Here is a 19311-nt window from a genome sequence, read left to right as displayed (position 1 = left end):
CTAAGACTGGATTGTGGAGTCACTCAGAGGCCAGAGGGAGAAGGCTGTGTTTGTCTGATCGACATGTCAATTAAGTTGTTGCAGCCAGTGTCTATGGTGAGATTTTAAGATTGATTTGCATCTGTAAGAAAGAAAGCTCAGGAGAGGAAAAGTGTAAATGATCCAAACTGTAGGACTCACCCTTTAAAGAGTTTTGAACTTTGCTACATCTGCAGCAAGCTTGGAGCTGCTCTGTAACTGGCCCAGACTCTGCTGCAGAAAGTGGAGCTCAGGACCTCACACGGGATGAATGGCCCAATCGGGTGGTTGAATCAGTTTGCCTGGTTTGGAATATGCCTGAGCTGATTATATTACATTTGACCAAAATGAAGAATGACGGGATGATAAAAAGGGCCAGAGAAAGGTGTCACAGGAAGTAGAGCTACATACAAAAGCAAAATACTGCGGATGCTGGAAATCTGAAGTAAAAACAGAAAGTGCTGGAAACACTCAGCAGGTCGGGCAGCATCTGTGGAGAGAGAAACCGAGTTAACGTTTCAGATCGGTGACCTCTCGGCTGAACTGGAAGAAGTTAGAGATGTAACAGTTTTTAAGCAAGTACAGGGGCAGGGAAAGGGGGGAGGGGAGGAAAGAACAAAAGGGAAGGTTTGTGATAGGATGGAAGGCAGGAGAGATTAAATGACAAAAGGGATGATGGTGCGAGACGAAAGGTGATGGTAACGGGACAGGTAAAGAAACAAAAGATGGGTCTGGAGGAGGTGTGAATGAAAACAGCAGAAACATTACCCACAACTGCTGTCCGAAAAAATGGGGCCGAGGTTATGGTCTGAAATTGCTGAACTTGATGTTGAATCCAGAAGGCTGTAAAGTGCCTAGTCGAAAGATGATGTGCTGTTCCTCGAGCTTACATTGAGCTTTGTTGGAACAGTGTAGGAGGCCGTGGACAGAGAGGTCAGACTGGGAGTGGAGTGGAGAATTAAAATGACAGGTGACCAGAGATGTTACATAGGATTACATAGGTTTACATAGGATTACATAGGACTATATAAGATATACAGCACAGAAACAGGCCATTCGGCCCAACCAGTCCATGTCGGCGTTTATGCTCCACTCGAGCCTCCTCCCATCTTTCCTCATCTAAATCTATCAGCATATCCCTCTATTCCCTTCACCCTCATATGCTTGTCTAACCTCCCCTTAAATGCATCTATACTATGCGCCTCAACCACTCCCTGTGATAGCGAGTTCCACATTCTCACCACTCTCTGGGTAAAGAAGTTTCTTTTCAATTCCCAATTGGATTTCTTGGTGACTATCTTATATAGACATAGAAACATAGAAGATAGGAGCAGGAGTAGGTCATTCAGCCCCTCGAGCCTGCTCCGCCATTTAATGAGATCATGGCTGATCATCCAAATTCAGTACCCTGTCCCCACATTCTCCCCATATCCCTTGATCCCTTTAGCCTTAAGAAATATATCTAACTCTTTCTTGCATATATTTAATGAATTGGCCTCTACTGCCTTCTGTGGTAGAGAATTCCACAGGTTCACCACTCTCTGGCTTACCCCTTATCTTTAGACTGTGACCCCTGGTTCTGGACTCCCCGACCATCGGGAACATCCTTCCTGCATCTAGTCTGTCTAGTCCTGTTAGAATTTTATAAGTTTCAATGAGATCCCCTCTCATTCTTCTAAATTCCAGGGAATATAAGCCCAATTGACCAATCTGCATGCTTTGTCCTTGAACCAGCAGTCCCTCTGGTTATGGGTGGATCTGCCGCAGCGATAACATCTTTCGAAACCCTGTGTCATTTCATGGGTGCCGAAGTCCTGTGTCTTTTGTTGTATCTCTGCAGCTCCTCTTGCTGCTGCTTCGTATGATACAGCCATACTGAAAGCTTTGTCCAATGTTAAATCTTTTTCAGAAAGCAGCCTTTTTTGTGTTCCTTCACTTAAGAGACTGCAAACGAATTTGTCTCGAAGATAATCTGATAGCCCTGCCCCGAATTGGCAGTACTTTGATAGCTTTCTTAATTCGGTTAGGTAATCAGCGTTACTTTCATTCTTGTGTTGATTTCTCTTGAAGAGCTTGAATCATTCCGCTATCAGCAGCGGTGTTGGGTTTAAGTGCTCCTGCAGGGTATCAACAATTTCTTTAAAATTCTTGTCCTTTGGTTTGGCTGGAGTGATTAAATTTCGTAACAGCCCGTATGCCTTTGCGCCCATTAAGTTCAGAAGTACTGAAGCTTTTTTTTCATCTTCTATTCCATTTGCAGTGCAATATACCTCTGCTCTTTCCACGTATGTGGTCTAATCCTCTATTTCACTATCAAAAGCATCAATATTGCCAGACTTAGGCATTTCGGAAAAGATATGGCGCTTCCCGCGCTTTTTTTTCTTTTCTGCAGCAAAGATATGGCGCTTCCCGCGCTTTCCCGCCGCTGCTGCTGATGACAACGCTGTTTACTGTGGTTTCCGTTCTTTTTTTAAAATTTACTGTTGGAGACCCGTTCCCGCCGGAGTTTCTCTCCAGGTCTGAACGCTGACCTGCTTGCCGCGCCAGCCGTCTCCCGAGTGCTCCCTCCCAGTCCGTTATTGCTTGCCTCCGATTTCGCTGCCTGTCTCAGCTGTAGAGCCAGCCGCTGGAGCCCCAGCCTGACGCCCAGGAAGGATTAGCGCAGTACCTGCCACCAGCTTGGCCAGCTGGTGAAACCACAGCTTCTCTCACTTCCTTGAGTCTTCTGGACACCCGAGGAATCGATGTCCTTGAGGTGCTGCCGAATTGCAGGTAAGTCCATTTCCACTTCGTCGCCACTGTAGTGTCCGTGTGTGGATAAAGACACTGAAGACAGGAGTTGGTTCATAGGTATTTACTAAGCAAAGTTTGGGGGGGGGGTTCTAACGGATATACACAATATACAGGCTTATATAGCCCGAGTGGCAATTACCGGCATTACAGCACACCTGGGGCTCTTAAAGGCACATACACTACACCTCCCATGGTTGAATAGCCCTTACTGTGTGCAGCCATGCTCTATGCTGAAATGCTTCCCATGGTAGAATAGCCCTTACTGTGTGCAGCCATGATCTTGGCTGAAATGCCTCCCATGGTCGAATAGCCCTTACTGTGTGCAGCCATGCTCCTGGCTGAAATGCCTCCCATGGTCGAATAGCCCTTACTGTATGCAAAGTGCTGAATGTGCGTGTGAGTTTCCTGACAGGGCCATAGGTGTTGGAGGAGTGCTGGGCATTGGGACTTTCAAGACCCTTTGGCCATAAAGTGAGGTCGACATGCAGGGATGAAGAGGATTCTGAAAAGGGCACTCACCCTGACGACCTGAGTGAGGTCATTGAACTTCTTCCTGCATTGCACAGGGGTCCTAGGCACCATGCTGCTGGAGGTCACTCTGTGAGCCACCTCCCTCCAAGCTTTTCGGTACTCGCTGGGCAGAGCCCTCCTGCCACTCTCCGGGTACAGGAGAGATCGTTTGCGCTCCACCGCACCAACCAGAGTCTCCAAGGCCCCCTCGCTGAAACGCTGCGCTCGCTCCCTGGCCCTCTCCATGGTCCTTGGCTGCAGGATTTGGCAACAGGTCTGTCCAGGCCGAGATTCAAGGCTCCAGAGAGCCAGCATGTCTGTGTGCAATTGCTAACTGACAGCACCTGCGCTGCACCCGCCCTCTGAGTTAGCGCCTCGCTCCTCCGGCTTAGTGTCTTAAGACAGTCGTGCAGCGTCTGATTTAGCGCTGCAATCACCTCCAGGGGCGAAAGAGACCAATTTAGCAGTAGGCGGCGATAATTTGCGGCCGGCCGATAATTGCGCCCCAAATGGGGCGATACCAAATTTCTCCCCCAGGGGTTTTATTTCTTTGAGGTTGATTAGTTTATTTAATATATCCCCTCTTTTCATTTTAAATGTACTTATCTCATTACTAATCTCATCATCCAATGTCATGCCTACCTGTTCTATCTCCCTGGTAAATACTGAAGCAAAATAATTATTTAATATTTCTGCCATCTCTCTATCATTACCTGTGGTATTATCCTGTCTATCCCTTAATGGCCCTATTCACATCCCAACCTTCCTTTTTTTATTGATGTGCCTGTAAAATATTTTACTGTTTTGTTTTATGTTCCTTGCTAATTTAATTTCATAGTTCCTCTTTGCCTTTCTAATTGTTTTTTTTTTACTTCTCGCCAAATCTCTTCATATTCTCCCTTATCATGCACTCCCCTGTGTAGGCGGGCATCCTTTACCTGGTTTACGGTAGCTTACCTGGTCAGGCAGCCTTTGCCACTGCACTGTAACCAATTCCAATCAGCGATTTCGAATCGCTAAATCCCCCCCCTCCAGTTCTGACTGGAGGAACTTATAATTAATGATATATTAAAAATGGACAAATGGTCTGGATGCAAGAAAGTCAAATTTTATTAAAACTAAAGAAACTACATGATGTGCCAAATAACTGCCCGAATCCGAAGTTAAAGCTTAAGACTGAAGCCTTTTATTAAATAAGAATCATGGCAGAGTTAACAGAGTCCATCATCGACCGAGCCCTTGGTAGAACATACCAGAAGAGGGGCGGGGCCAGGGAGGAGCATTAGTGGTTCCCCCCGGTGGAACATTCCAGACATTACAGTTCACAGACAGAACTGTACAGTACAAGTACAAGTACAAATATCAGAACACAGTTATTTCATCACATTCACCCCCTGCTATAGATTCAGTCTGTCAGGAGGTCTGATAATCCTCTGGGAACGACGTAACTCTTGCTGAAGCTCCTCCCAGAGTACTAACTCCGGTTCATTCGAATTCCCAGAATCATCAGTATTTTCCACACTGAGGGTTTGTGTCTCTGAAGGTCCAATACCACGATTGAAAACCCTACTCTCAGAGTCGAACTCTTTTCGAACTCCAGCAGGTGCAAGATCTTTAATAGAGACCGTATCCTCTCGCCCATCCGAATATTGAATATACGCATACTGGGGATTAGCATGGAGGAGTTGTACTTCCTCCACCAGTGGATCAGTCTTGTGGCCTCTCACATGTCTGCGCAACAACACAGGGCCCGTGGTCGTCAACCATGTGGGTAACGATACTCCATTAGTAGCTTTTCATGGAAAACTAAACATCCTTTCATGAGGGGTGGCATTCGTCGCTGTACACAAAAGAGACCTTATGGAATGCAGCACGTCTGGCAGGACATCCTGCCAGCGAGAGGTCGGCAGGCCTCGTGACTTCAGAGACAGTACGATAGCCTTCCATACTGTTGCATTTTCTTTCTCGACCTGCCCATTACCACGAGGGTTATAGCTGGTAGTTCTACTCATTGCAATCCCCTTCGATAGCAAAAACTGTCGTAATTCTTCGCTCATAAAGGAAGAACCCCTATCACTATGTATATAGTTAGGCATGCCGAACAAGGAAAACAGTTGGCAGAGGCATTTAATTACAACAGCACTAGTCACATCCGGACAGGGGATAACAAAAGGGAACCGAGAGTACTCGTCTATAATATTAAGAAAATAGACATTACGGTCGCTCGATGGAAGGGGACCTTTAAAATCGAGACTCAAACGCTCAAATGGTCGAGTTGCTTTAATAAGATGAGCTGGCTCGGACGGCTTATAGAAGCGGGGTTTGCATTCAGCACAAACATGACAGGTTCTGGTCATTGTCCGGACCTCCTCAATAGAGTAGGGTAGATTGTGGGGCTTAATGAAGTGGTTCATTCTGGTAACCCCAGGGTGGCAGAGTGCGTCGTGGAGACTTTGAAGCTTATCTGTACCTAGACTAGCACATACTCCTCGTGACAAAGCATCCGATGGCTCATTAAATACTCCAGGCCTGTACTGAATATCATAGTCATATGTTGACAGTTCTATTCGCCATCTTAAAATCTTATCATTTTTGATCTTGCCTCTCTGCTTAGTGTTGAACATAAAGGCCACAGATCGCTGGTCAGTAATGAGCGTAAAACGTTGGCCAGCGAGATAATGTCTCCAATACCTGACTGCTTCAATAATTGCCTGTGCCTCCTTTCCCACTGAAGAATGTCGAACTTCTGGTCCTTGCAATGTACGAGAGAAGAAGGCTACTGGTCTACCAGCTTGGTTAAAAGTTGCTGCCAACGCAAAATCAGATGCATCACTTTCCACTTGAAATGGGATCTTCTCATCCACGGCACATACCACTGCCTTCTCAATGTCCCGTTTGATATTAAGGAAAGCCTCCTGAGCTTCTGCCGATAGCGGAAAAGACGTCGACTTAATAAGAGGTCGGACTTTATCTGAGTAGCTAGCCACCCACTGGGCATAGTACGAGAAGAATCCCAGACACCTTCTTAAAGCTTTTACAGTGTGAGGTAAAGGTAATTCCTTAAGTGGGCGTAATCTTTCAGGGTCTGGCCCGATTACCCCATTCTCCACAACGCAACCAAGAATACACAAACGTGTAGTATTGAAGGTACACTTGTTTTCGTTGTAGGTCAGGTTTAACCTCTTTGCAGTCTCTAGGAACTTCGCGAGATTTTGATCATGCTCCCGTTGGTCACGCCCACAGATGGTAACATTGTCCAGGTACGGGAATGTTGCTTCCAACGCGTATTCATCCACCATACGATCCATCTCCCGTTGGAAGACGGATACCCCATTCGTCACTCCAAAGGGCACCCGAAGGAATTGGAACAGGCGCCCATTAGCTTCGAAGGCCGTATAAGGTCGATCTTCTATTTTGATGGGGAGTTGATGGTAGGCAGACTTTAAATCAATGGTGGAGAACACGCGGTACTGAGCTATCTGGTTCACCATCTCAGAAATACGAGGCAAAGGATAGGCGTCTAATTGGGTATACAAGTTTATAGTCTGGCTATAATCGACCACAAGTCTTTTCTTCTCATTAGTTTTAACCACCACCACCTGGGCACGCCATGGGCTACCACTGTGTTCGATGATTCCCTCCCGTTGAAGCCTTTCCACTTCCTCTTTTATAAATGTTTTATCTTCTGAACTATACCGTCGACTCTTAGTCGCTATAGGTCTACAATTAGGAGCAAGGTTCGCAAACAAAGAAGGCGGACTTACGTTTAAAGTAGAAAGGCCGCAGACTGTGAGCGGAGGCTGAGATCCACCATACTTAAGGGTAACGCTCTCATGCTGACACTGGAAGTCCAAGCCTAATATTAAGTTCACACACAACTGAGGTAATATGAGGAGTTTAAAGTCCTTATACTCCGTATCCTTAACGGTCAATGTGACTTTACAATATCCAGTTACCTCCGAAGTAAGGGATTTGGACGCCGTCACAATTTCACTTCGAGTAGGATACACCTTCAATGAACAGGAGTTAACAAGGTTGGGGTGTATAAAATTTTCAGTACTGCCACAGTCTATCAAACACCCAGTAGGACGACCATTAATCTTAATGTCCATCATAGATTTTGACAAGGAACACGGTATGGTCTGGTCAACCGTAGCCGAGGCTAGAGTAAAACGATAGGCGGCAGCAGAGAAGACATCGGGTACAGGATTACCCTTACACACTTTACTAAAATGTCCCCGTTTCTTACATTTAAAACAGGTAGCCTCTCTGGCTGGGCAACTTTGCCTGGGGTGTTTAGATTGGCCACAAAAATAACACTTAGACCCATGGGGCACAGCCGCAACAATAGGATTAAGTGGGGGCTCCATTGGTGTTATGGATGCCTCCGTACTCGGAACCCACGAGGCTGAGAGAGATACATGGGCTGATGCATACACTTCTGAATTCTTCTGGGCTACATCTAACGCTCGAGCAGCAGCGACAACCGTTTTTAAAACTAACGAGTCATTCTCGAGGAGTCTCTGTCTAATATAATTAGATCGGAGGCCAGATATGAAAGAATCGCGGATGGCTTCTTCCTGATACACTATGGCAGAGACAGCCTTGTAGTTGCAACCCTTAGCCAAAGCCTTAAGGTCCTGCAGGAAATCGTCCAGAGCTTCCTCGGGTAATTGCCTGCGAGTAGACAGGAGATACCTGGCGTATACTTCGTTAACCGACTTAAGGTACTGGGCTTTAAGAGCTGCGAGGGCCTCTTCATATGTAGTAATATCTTCAATTATAGAGTAAGTTTGATGACTTACCAAGTTGGTTAGAAGACCCAACTTGTTAACCGTCGGATCGGTCGATGATGCGATGAAGTGTTCAAAACATCGGAGCCAATGCGTAAATTTCTTCGACGCATCTGCCAAATGGGGATCGATATCCAGACGCTCTGGTTTCAAAAATCGATCCATCTTCCAAAAGTTGTTATTTAATAAAATTGATGTGCCAAATAACTGCCCGAATCCGAAGTTAAAGCTTAAGACTGAAGCCTTTTATTAAATAAGAATCATGGCAGAGTTAACAGAGTCCATCATCGACCGAGCCCTTGGTAGAACATACCAGAAGAGGGGCGGGGCCAGGGAGGAGCATTAGTGGTTCCCCCCGGTGGAACATTCCAGACATTACAAGTACAAGTACAAATATCAGAACACAGTTATTTCATCACACTACACCACACGATCAAAGTAATCACGGTAAAGTTGCTTAACAGGGGAAGGCAGACGGCAAAAATGAGGGATAAATGGCTACAATGTTAACCTTACAATCTTAGCAACATTTCCCTTAAATTACCACCCCTTCACTTTTCACTAGATTTTCTTGCTAGTGGGTCAGAAGCCTTGCTCATCAGCAGTCCAAAGATTAAAAGAGACAAAAGGGGGCAGAGGACTTCCTGGGCTTAATCTTTATACCCTGGGAGTCCCTGCTGCTTTCACGCCGAAAAGTCTGAATACACAAGAGAAGGGCTTTAACTTCCTCCATTTATACATGGAGACATCACGTAGCAGAGTCAATTTCAGTGAATGGATGTGTGTAAACAACCCATTGTGCTTGCTGTCCGATGATTGGCTGATTCAAAAGGGCTACTCCCCAGTGTAAACAAGCAGCTTGTAGGTTCCCGGACCTGCCCAATACCACAGGGTGACTGACAGCTCGGGCGCCATTCAAACTTACTACAGGGCAGCGCTGAGCTTTTCATATGCTAACAGCCTGTCTGTCCTTTTTGCTGCCTTTTAAAATTCTGTTTCCATGAGGTCTGTTCAGCCATTTTTATGCCCTGGGCAATTTAAACAGTCCAAAACTCAAGAGTACATCTTTTAATAAAATGTACAATCTTAAAGTGTGCGATTTTCACAAAGTTCTTTGATTCCAGTGTCCAAGTGCTGCCTAGCTTATGAGCTTTTTAACACAGCCTTTTGCAGTTCTGGGTATGTTTTAAAACATTGTCCAACCCAGAGACAATTTAAATCACACGGCCTAGAAATTCGGTGGAGCCCCAAACGGGGCGTCAAGCTCGCCTGGGCACCGGAATTACTGCTGCCAATGGAGCCGTTGCGCCCACCAGAAATTCAGTTTGAGCGCCCCAAGAGGGACGCGGGGCGCTGCTCGAGGTGCCCCGCGTCCCTCTTGGGGCGCTGAAACTGAATATCGCAGCGCAACGTGCTGCGGTATTGCAGACCTTCCTCCCCTTCTTAAGGGGGAGGGGCCTGCACCAATGCGATCAGAAATCGCGAGTGCCGGCAAAAGAGCCCGGCACTGAGGAGAAATGCCGGGCTCTCGGGACACAGCCGGCGCTGCCCGGGGTGGGGGGATCAGGAGGCCGGGGACGGAGGTGATGGCAGGCGGCCACTGAAAAAATGGCCGCCCTGCATCTCCACCTTAATTTGCGCCACTACCGCCACAGGTAGGCCCCGTGAACCGGGCGCGATTTGCGACCGGCGTTACAGAGGCGGGCATGACCAAATATCACGATCAGGGTGGTAGCGGGGCGCTGCGCACACCGATGACATCATCGCTGGCGGCGCAGCGCTACAAGCTAATGCCGCCATTAGCGCCCCGCTAAATATCGCGGGAGGCGCGGCCAGTGGCACTAAAGCCACTGAGTGCCCTCTTTAGGCGCTAACTGGTGGCACAGCCCACCGAATTTCTAGGCCCACAAGTCTTCGTCCACGATGTGGATTATTATTTCCCGATCTTCGGGGGCTGAGGGGATTTTGCGACCCCTACATTCCTCCCTTGGTACTTCCAACTTGCTTGTAGTATCCTCTTGAAGAAGTGAGCAAAATTTTCTGACCCCCCACAAACAATGATTCCCTGTATTTACCTATAGCTACTTATCACTGATTCCCCGACCTGTCTATTCCCCTCAAATCCGAGAAAAACCATGGTACGGTAGGCATCTACAGAGACATCAATTACAAAATGTTACAATAAGGGGTCTCATACCCCTGCACCACTTGTTACATTATAACACATTACAAAATGTTGCAATCTTGGTTATACAATGTAATCAAAATGATCCCAAGCACGGAGAGGGTCCTACGCCTCTGCACCGCTTGGAACTGTAAAACAAAATACAAAAATCTTCATTAAACATTTGAAACAAAATGCTGAAATAAACCCCGACCATCACGTGCCAATGATGGGTCGCGAAATTCGAGTGGGTATTGCTCCTCCCACCCGGGCAGTAAATGTTCCTTCCACCCCCCCTCATTTAATGGTCTTAAACTTTTAAAACATACAGAATGGATTTTACAGAAGAGTCTGATCCGCCAGCCCTGAGCCGTTCCCTTGTCCCTTTGTGGAGGCGGGGTACCCCTCATGTTTCACAGACCGAGACCGGAGAGTATGGGATCGCGCCTCCCAGTCCCTCCCCCTCCTGTCTTCCCTCGACTGGCTGCAGAAAATGATGGGTGCCTGTGTGGTGGCTCTCACTGGTCCCACACTCAAACTTGGATCCCAGATCCGGCCACCCACTCATCCTTCCCTGCCACACTTACACTCCAACTTTGCCTGTGGGCTCCGGGTGAGTTCCTCCCTTCCCCGAACGCACCCACGTGACTCTTGGGTCTCCCCCTCCCCTTTACAATCTTTCCCGGGCTATCACCACCCACTCCCGGGGAACGCGTCCCTATCTGACAAGGCGCCCGCACTTCCCCACCATGACTCCTCAATAGCGAGGTCTCCCGCAAGTGAAATTCGGTCAGGATAGTGCTGGGTTGAGGCCATGCCCCACCCAACTGGGGCCATCTCTTCCATGTAGGATGAGTAGGCAGGTTCCTCCGGACCCTGTCCGGCTTCTCCCGAAGGTCGCTGCGGGGTCTCCTCCTGGATTTGTCCAGTGGCGAGGTGATCCCCAACATTCTGTATAACCATATCTTCATTCGATGCCCAGCACAGGCTGGGCGAACAGGGCTGCTCCTTTGGCCACTCTCCTGCAAAAGAATTTAAAAGGACATGCAGCCAGGTCTCTCACTGACCTGCTGCCTTAGGTGGAGACAACGTCAGGTCCCTCGACCTCGGACCAAAATACAAGCATTTGGCACACTTATAAACTTAAACTTTAAACTTAAACTCAAAACTACTAGTTACATTCTAAACTTAAAATTTAAACACCTTAAAAGCAAGCTATAAACATTGGTAGCTATAATACAAATGCCGCCCATCTCCGGACGGCCAGGCTAATCTCTGGTGTCACTGTCGCAGATTACTGCTGCCTGCAACGAAGCTGGACTGCCTCCTGCTTCTAGTCCCTGGCAGCTTATGACTGCAAGTTGGGGACCTCTGTGATCTGTTTCCTCCCGGGCTCGGGAGATTGCTCTTTGTGGCGGGTACTCTGGTGACCATCTTATCTTGGGCTTGCGGACCCGCTGAGACCTTCTGAGAGGCGTCTCTGTGGGGGAAACTTTGGCTGATGGACCCTGAGCCTGGGTCACAGCCCTAGCTGGCTGGGAACCTTCTCCCCCTGATGCCAACAGCCCGCACTGTTTAATATACCTGGCAGCCTGCCAGTAATCTGGGTTTGTCTCCTTTTCCCTACCCACTCCTGTACTGGGGGCAAGTATCCCTTCACCACCCGCTGCTGGTGGCTGAAAATCTTCCTCTCCAGGTCCAAAACCTGGTACCAGCTCCTTCCATATGTCCCCTGCAAGAGGAATTGCTATCCTTTCCTCCCCAGAGTCCCACGCCATAGGGGGAACAACTCTAGAAGCGGGCTGGGAAGCTTGTCCCTTTAAACAGGTGACTGCGCCTGCGTGAACCTCCTCCCCGGAGTCCCCCGGCAGAGGCTGTGAAACCTCTGTATTCAAATAGTCGACTGCGCCTGCACAGGAAAACTGAAGAGGAGCCGCTGTGGTCACGGGCTGGGGAACTGTGCATGCGCGAACAGGCCGTTCAAAAGACTGGGGAATTCTTGTCTCCAGACCAGCGACTACGCATGCGCAGGCAGTCTCTTCACAGGGCGGCTCCTCCCTGGAGCCGCCCAAGCGAATTTCTGTGAATGAACTCGCAGCAGCCTGCAGATTTCTACTCTCAGGTTTCTCTGTTTCTGAACTAAATAACTGGTTCAAATTTAAACTTTGGCCAAAACTTAGGTCCCACTGGGGCGGGGAAGTGTCCCAATTGGTGGGCCAGACAACTTTTGCCTTGAAACAAGCCACAGCGCCTGTCTTTACAGCCTGTGAACTTGAACTTGTACGGTCAGATTTATACAATTTACATTGGTTGGCGTGGAACCACTTTGTGCACCAGGGTAGTTTTACTGCATAGACCATGGGGCTGGCCCTATCAACTAAACTATAGGGTCCCATGTAGAGTGGCTCTAAACTTCCCACCCGGGCATAGTTTCTTACCATCACTAGGTCTCCTATCTCCCACTGGTGGCTCTTGCTAGGCTCGAGCAGCAGCCGGTTATTCCAATGCTGCTTCCCCATGCTGTCTGCTGCCTGCCCATAAATTCATTTGAGGTGTTCTAGGAGGGTTTGGGCGAATTTATCCCGGTTTATTTCCTGCAGTTGTCCTTCAGTGAGGACTGAGGCAAGGACATGAGTGGGGGTCCTCATAACTCTGCCGGTCATGAGCTCATGTGGTGAATGCCCTGTGCCTTTGGACTGGCTGGCCCGGATCCCCATGAGGATCAGAGGTAGGGTCTCTGCCCATTTTTGGGGCGACCCCACAGCCTCTTTCCTCAATCTTTCTTTAAGGGTACGGTTCATACGCTCCACAATCCCTGAGGACCGCGGGTTGTAGGCTACGTGCCACTTCCCTTTGATACCGAGCAGCATGAGGGTGTTCTGCATGACTTGGCCAGTGAAGTGGCTTCCCTGGTCGGACTCCACAAACTGGGGCAGTCCCCACCGCGAGAACACCTCCTTCACCAAGATCTTTGCAGTCCCCATTGCTGTGGCCGTCCTGCAGGGGAAGGGTTCCACCCACTTGGAAAACACATCCACCAGGACGAGGCAGTATTTGTAGCCTCCCTGGGTGGTGGGCAAGGGCCCTATATAGTCGATCTGGATTGACTGCCATGGTCCCTCGAGCCTCCTAATGTGTCCCATGGGCACCTTCCTTTTGTGGGGATCGGGATTATTTGCTGCACACACAAGACAGCTAGCGCAGAACTCGTGGACAACATCCTGGAGTCCTGGCCACCATCCCGCCTGTTCCACCCGTTGCCAGGTGGTCTCTGTAATGTATGTACCTTTAAGGGGGAGAACTACTTTTTACAGCTCCTGTATCCTGTAGTACCGGCAGTGACCACACCTGTATATAAACCCTGAGTAGTGATCTGTACAGTCAGTTGCAGTTTGAACCACGTTGAGTAAACACCTGTTGTACCGTTCTCTGCAGTCCTTTTCTTATTATTACACGGACGTAACAGTGGCGACGAGCAGATTCGAACCTACCTGCAACTCTGCATCACCTCCCAGGGATTCGCTCCTGGAGAACAGTGGAAGAAGGTCGAGTCCAGAAGCACGGGCGTCGACCACGGGCAACCGCCCAGTCATCCAGTGGAGATTTGAGCATCACAGGGGAGGCTGTCGAGTGCCAGGCTTGGCTTTCCAGTCATGGTGGTCCAGCGAAACGGGCTGGCAACAGGTACTGCGCAGACCCTTCCCGGACAGCGATGGGCTAGAGCCCGGCCGAGCGGCACAGAAAAAGGCCGAGCAGCGTCAACGGGGGAGAGAGAGAGGGCAGAGCGCACAGGGTGCAGCCGATGTTCAGGACCGAGCGTCGTCAATGGGGGAGAGAGACGAGAGAGAGCAGAGAGCAGCCGGTGTTCAAGGGCCGAGCAGCGTCGACGGGGGAGAGACAGAGGGCAGAGCGCACAGGGCGAAGCCGGTGTTCAGGACCGAGTGGCGTCAACCGGTGAGAGAGAGGCGCACAGGAAAACGCGAGGTGTTGCCATTGCCATGAGGACCGCAGAGAGCGGCATTGGCAGCAGCGTAGTAGCAGCGCACGAAACGCACAGGGCATCGCCATTTGCCACGAGGACCGCCGAGAGCGGCGTTGGCAGCAGCGTGGGAGACGCCATTTTAAGCCGCAGCGGGGAAGAAAGGAAAGCGCGGGAGACGCCATTTTAAGCCAGTCTAACCACACCCAAAAATGCCGAAGAGTGGCAGTATCACAGCGTTCGACAATGAAGTCGAAGATTGGACGACATATGTCGAACGCATAGAAGTATACTGCAAGGCGAATGAAGTGCCAGATGACAAGAAAGCGCTGGTATGTTGAATTCAATGGGTGCAAAAATGTATGGCTTACTGATGCGCCATCAATAACTCCAGAAGACTAAGAGTTAAACTTATAACAAGTAGGCTTTTATTAACAAAAGAATACGAGCATGCCTCTGCTGGTAGACCGATCCTTAAAGCCAGGGGGACTGGAGGTCAATCACCTTTATACCTGGGCTTAGGGGTGGAGCCAGGGGCGGAGCCAGCTGAGGCATGCCCAGACATGTTCTGTACAGGCAGATTAGTGGTTTACCACATTCACCCCTTGTTTAAAATGAGTCCGGCGGGGTGAAGTGTCTCAGAAGTTCGTATAGGCAAGTCTCTCCGGGGGTCTTGTCTGCCGTAGTGATCGTCATGGTGCCGGCTGCGGCGGTTCTTTTCCCGTGGCCGTTTCCCGCGTGGGCCGGAGCACCGGCGTGTCGTCTTCGTGGTTGCGGGGTCGGTGGGTGTATAAGGGTGGGTCACAGGGCCCTGGCGTGCCGTCTACTTGGGTTAGATGTGGATTCCCTTCTAGGGGTGTGTCGTGGGTAATGGTAGTGGGTAATGGTAATGGGTAGTGGGTAATGGTGTTTTCGGTGGCACCTGAGGGTGCGAGGTCTCGTATGGAGACCGTGTCCTCCCGCCCATCAGGATACGCCACGTATGCATATTGTGGGTTGGCGTGGAGGAGGTGGACCCTTTCAACCAGGGGGTCTGTTTTATGGCTCCTCACGTGCTTCCTGAGCAAGACGGGCCCTGGAGACGTCAGCCATGGCGGTAGCGATGTCCCTGAGGTGGATTTCCTAGGGAAGACGAACATTTTCTCGTGAGGGGTGGCGTTCGTGGTGGTACAGAGTAGTGACCGTATGGAGTGAAGTGCATCGGGGAGGACTTCTTGCCAGCGGGAGGTTGGGAGGCCTCTGGACTTTAAGGCTAGCATGGCGGTTTTCCACACTGTCGCGTTCTCCCTTTCTACTTGTCCGTTACCCCGGGGGTTGTAGCTGGTGGTCCTGCTCGTGGCTATCCCTTTTTCGAGCAGGTACTGGCGCAGCTCGTCGCTCGTGAACGACGAGCCTCTGTCACTATGGATGTAGCTGGGAAAACCGAATATGGCGAAGAGGTCATTGAGACATTTGATGACTGTGGCGCTGGTCATGTCCGGGCAGGGGATAGCGAACGGGAAACAGGAGTACCCGTCAATGATGTTGAGGAAGTACGTGTTGCGGTCAGAGGAGGGGAGGGGCCCTTTAAAATCTACGCTTAGGCGCTCGAAGGGGCGGGTGGCTTTTATCAGGTGCGCCCTGTCTGGCCTATAAAATGCGGTTTGCATTCGGCACAGACTTGGCAGTTCCTGGTCATGGTCCTGACCTCCTCGATGGAGTAAGGCAGGTTGCGGGCCTTAATGAAGTGGAAAAACTTGGTGACCCCCGGGTGGCAGAGATCGTTGTGGAGGGCCCGTAGCCTATCGACCTGTGCGTTGGCACATGTTCCACGGGATAGGGCGTCCAGGGGTTCATTAAGTTTCCCGGGCCGGTATAAGATATCATAATTGTAGGTGGATAATTCGATCCTCCACCACAATATCTTGTCGTTTTTGATTTTGCCCCTCTGCTTGTTATTGTACATAAATGCTACTGATCGTTGGTCAGTGAGCAGGGTGAAGCGTTTACCGGCCAGGTAATGCCTCCAATGCCGTACAGCCTCCACTATAGCCTGGGCCTCCTTTTCGACTGAGGAGTGTCTAATTTCGGGGCCCTGGAGGGTTCGTGAAAAGAAGGCCACGGGTCTCCCCGCCTGGTTAAGGGTTGCGGCCAGGGCGAAGTCAGGCGCATCGCTCTCCACTTGGAAAGGGATGGACTCGTCCACGGCGTGCATTGTAGCCTTTGCAATGTCCTCTTTTATGCGGGTGAAGGCTGCATGGGCCTCTGCCGCCAGGGGGAAGGAGGTTGAATTGATAAGGGGCCGGGCTTTGTCCGTGTAATTGGGCACCCATTGGGCGTAATAAGAGAAAAATCCCAGACATCTCTTCAGGGCTTTGAGGCAGTGAGGCAGGGGTAGTTCCAGAAGGGGGCGCATTCGGTCGGGGTCGGGGCCGATGACTCCGTTTTCCACTACACAGCCAAGGATAGCGAGGCGGGTGGTGCGAAACATACACTTTTCTTTGTTGTATGTCAAATTTAAGCGCTGGGCTGTTCGGAGGAATTTTTCTAGATTGGCGTCATGGCCCTGCTGGTCATGGCCGCAGATGGTGACATTGTCCAGGTAGGGAAAAGTGGCCTGCAGCGCGTTCTGGTCAACCATCCAGTCCATCTCCCTTTGGAAGAATGAGACCCCATTGGTGACGCCGAAGGGGACTCTGAGGAAGTGGTAGAGGCGGCCGTTTGCCTCGAAGGCAGTATACTGGCGGTCTTCAGGTCTGATAGGGAGTTGGTGGTATGCCGACTTCAGGTCAATGGTAGAGAATACCCGGTACTGTGCAATCTGATTGACCATATCAGATATGCGGGGAAGGGGGTATGCGTCTAATTGGGTATACCTATTGATTGTATTACTGTAGTCAATGACCAGGCGCTGTTTCTCGCCGGTCTTCACGACCACTACTTGGGCTCGCCATGGGCTGGTGCTGCCCTCGATAATCCCCTCCCGCAGGAGTCTCTCTACTTCTATTTTAATGAAGCTTCTATCCCCGGCACTGTACCGCCTGCTTTTTGTTGCGATGGGCTTGCAGTCGTGGGCGAGATTAGCAAACAACGGGGGGGGGGGGGGGGCTGACTTTCAGGGTGGTTAGGCTGCATATTGTGCGCGGCGGTTGTTTTAAATTTTGCCGGCTGCAGACTGTAAGTGGGGGCAGGGGCCCGCCGTACGCCATCGTGACACTCTCTAGGTGGCACTGGAAATCCAGTCCCAGTAGTACAGCAGCGCAGAGCTGTGGCAGGACAAGGAGTTTAAAGTCTTTGTACTCTGTGCCCATTACTGTCAGGGTCGCTACACAGTAGCCGCCGACGTCCGCTGTATGGGACTTGGAGGCCATAGAGACCCGGTGGTGCGTGGGCAATACTGATAGGGAGTAGCGTCGCACCGTGTCGGGGTGGTTAAAGCTCTCCGTGCTCCCGCAGTCAAATAGGCAGTTTGTTGCATGACCGTTTACCTTGATGTCCATCGTGGACCTGGCCAGTTGGTGAGGCCTGGATTGGTCCAGGATGATGGAGGCCATCGTTGAGGTCGGTGGGTCGCTGTTGTACTCGCGCGAGGCAGTGGGGGAGTCAGGGGCCTGGTCCCAAAGTGACGTCCAAGATGGCGGCCCGCACCGCTCACACGCGTCTGATGATGTCCAAGATGACGGCCCGCACGGCTCACACGCGGCTGGTGGTGTCCAAGATGGCGACCTGCACGGCTCACACGCGGCGCTGCTGGAGTTGGTCGGTTTCGCCCTGCACACTTTGGCATAGTGCCCCTTCTTTCCGCATTTGGAGCAGATCACGTCCTTCGCCGGGCAGTGTTGTCTGGGGTGCTTGGCCTGGCCACAGAAATAGCACTTTGAGCCTCTGGACGTCGCAGCTGTAGTTGGGCTGCAGGTGGGCCGTGGCGGTGGTGGCGTGGCGCAGGCCTGTGGCCTTACCGTGTCCCAAGATGGCGGCCCCCGCGACATCCACGGGGCGGGGAGGGCCGTATGGTCGGGGGGGTAGGCATCCATGTTTCGGAGGGCCACGTCCAGCGAGTTAGCAAGGGCCACAGCCTTCTGCAGGTTGAGCCCACTTTGCTCTAGCAGTCTCTGTCGAGTGTAGCTGGACCTGATGCCGGCGACGTAGGCGTCTCTGATTAGGTCATCAGTATTTTCCGCGGCCATCACCGATTTGCACTTGCAGTCCCGGCCGAGGACTCTCAGTGCCCGCAGGTATTCGTCACCCGATTCCCCGGGTCGCTGTTTGCGGGTAGCCAGGAGGTGTCTAGCGTAGACCTCGTTGACTGGCTTAGTATATTGTTCTTTTAGTATCGTGATAGCGGCCATGTAGGATACAACGTCTCGGATAATCGAATATACTTGGTGACTCACCCGTGAGTTCAGTACTAGCAGTTTGTCGGCTTCGGTCCTGACGGTAGTGCTGGAGGCCTGCAGGAATGCTTCGAAGCAGCTCAGCCAGTGCTCGAAGTTATTTGATGCATCCGCCGTTTGAGGGTCCAGTTCCAGGCGTTCCGGTTTCAGGATTTGCTCCATTTCAAAACCTTTTGTTAATAAAATTGATGCGCCATCAATAACTCCAGAAGACTAAGAGTTAAACTTATAACAAGTAGGCTTTTATTAACAAAAGAATACGAGCATGCCTCTGCTGTTAGACCGATCCTTAAAGCCAGGGGGACTGGAGGTCAATCACATTTATACCTGGGCTTAGGGGTGGAGCCAGGGGTGGAGCCAGCTGAGGCATGCCCAGACATGTTCTGTACAGGCAGATTAGTGGTTTACCACGCTTACTACGAAACCTAGTAACCCCAGAGAGGCCAGTGGAAAAGGATTTTGAAAACATAGTGTCAATCCTACAGGACCACTTAAAACCCACACCGCTGCTGATAGCAGAAAGATTTAAGTTTTACAAAAGGAACCAGCATAAAGATGAAAGTAATGCTGAGTATTTAACGGAACTGCGCAAGCTATCGAAACACTGCCAGTTTGGAACGGGACTTGCAGATACTTTAAGGGACAAGTTTGTGTGTGGGCTTCAAAGCGAAGGAACCCAGA

The 19311-nt window shown here is 50.4% G+C and overlaps 1 protein-coding gene across 1 annotated transcript; it reads right to left on the bottom strand.

Annotated features, from left to right (window-relative positions):
* Positions 1–528: 528 nt before the first annotated feature.
* LOC147082006 (uncharacterized) lies at positions 529–19078 on the bottom strand. The gene is made up of 2 exons (XM_085980528.1): positions 17725–19078; positions 529–561 (listed from the first exon to the last, which is right to left on the bottom strand). The coding sequence occupies exons 1-2, from the start codon at positions 18790–18792 to the stop codon at positions 529–531; spliced, it is 1101 nt and encodes a 366-aa protein (XP_085836654.1). The 5' UTR covers positions 18793–19078.
* Between the last annotated feature and the right edge of the window lie 233 nt (positions 19079–19311).

The sequence above is a fragment of the Somniosus microcephalus genome, unplaced genomic scaffold (assembly GCF_052327205.1).
Source record: "Somniosus microcephalus isolate GS21.2 unplaced genomic scaffold, FLI_Smic_1.0 scaffold237, whole genome shotgun sequence".
In the NCBI taxonomy this organism is placed as follows: domain Eukaryota; kingdom Metazoa; phylum Chordata; class Chondrichthyes; order Squaliformes; family Somniosidae; genus Somniosus; species Somniosus microcephalus.
This window is presented reverse-complemented; position numbering and strand designations above follow the sequence as displayed.

Coding starts and splice junctions, on each gene's coding strand:
- LOC147082006 (XM_085980528.1), bottom strand. CDS start 18,792: ATGGAGCAAATCCTGAAACCGGAACGCCTGGAACTGGACCCTCAAACG. Junction 562..17,724: donor GGTCCACGATGGACATCAAG/GTAAACGGTCAT, acceptor AACTTCTTCCAG/TTCAGCCGAGAGGTCACCGA.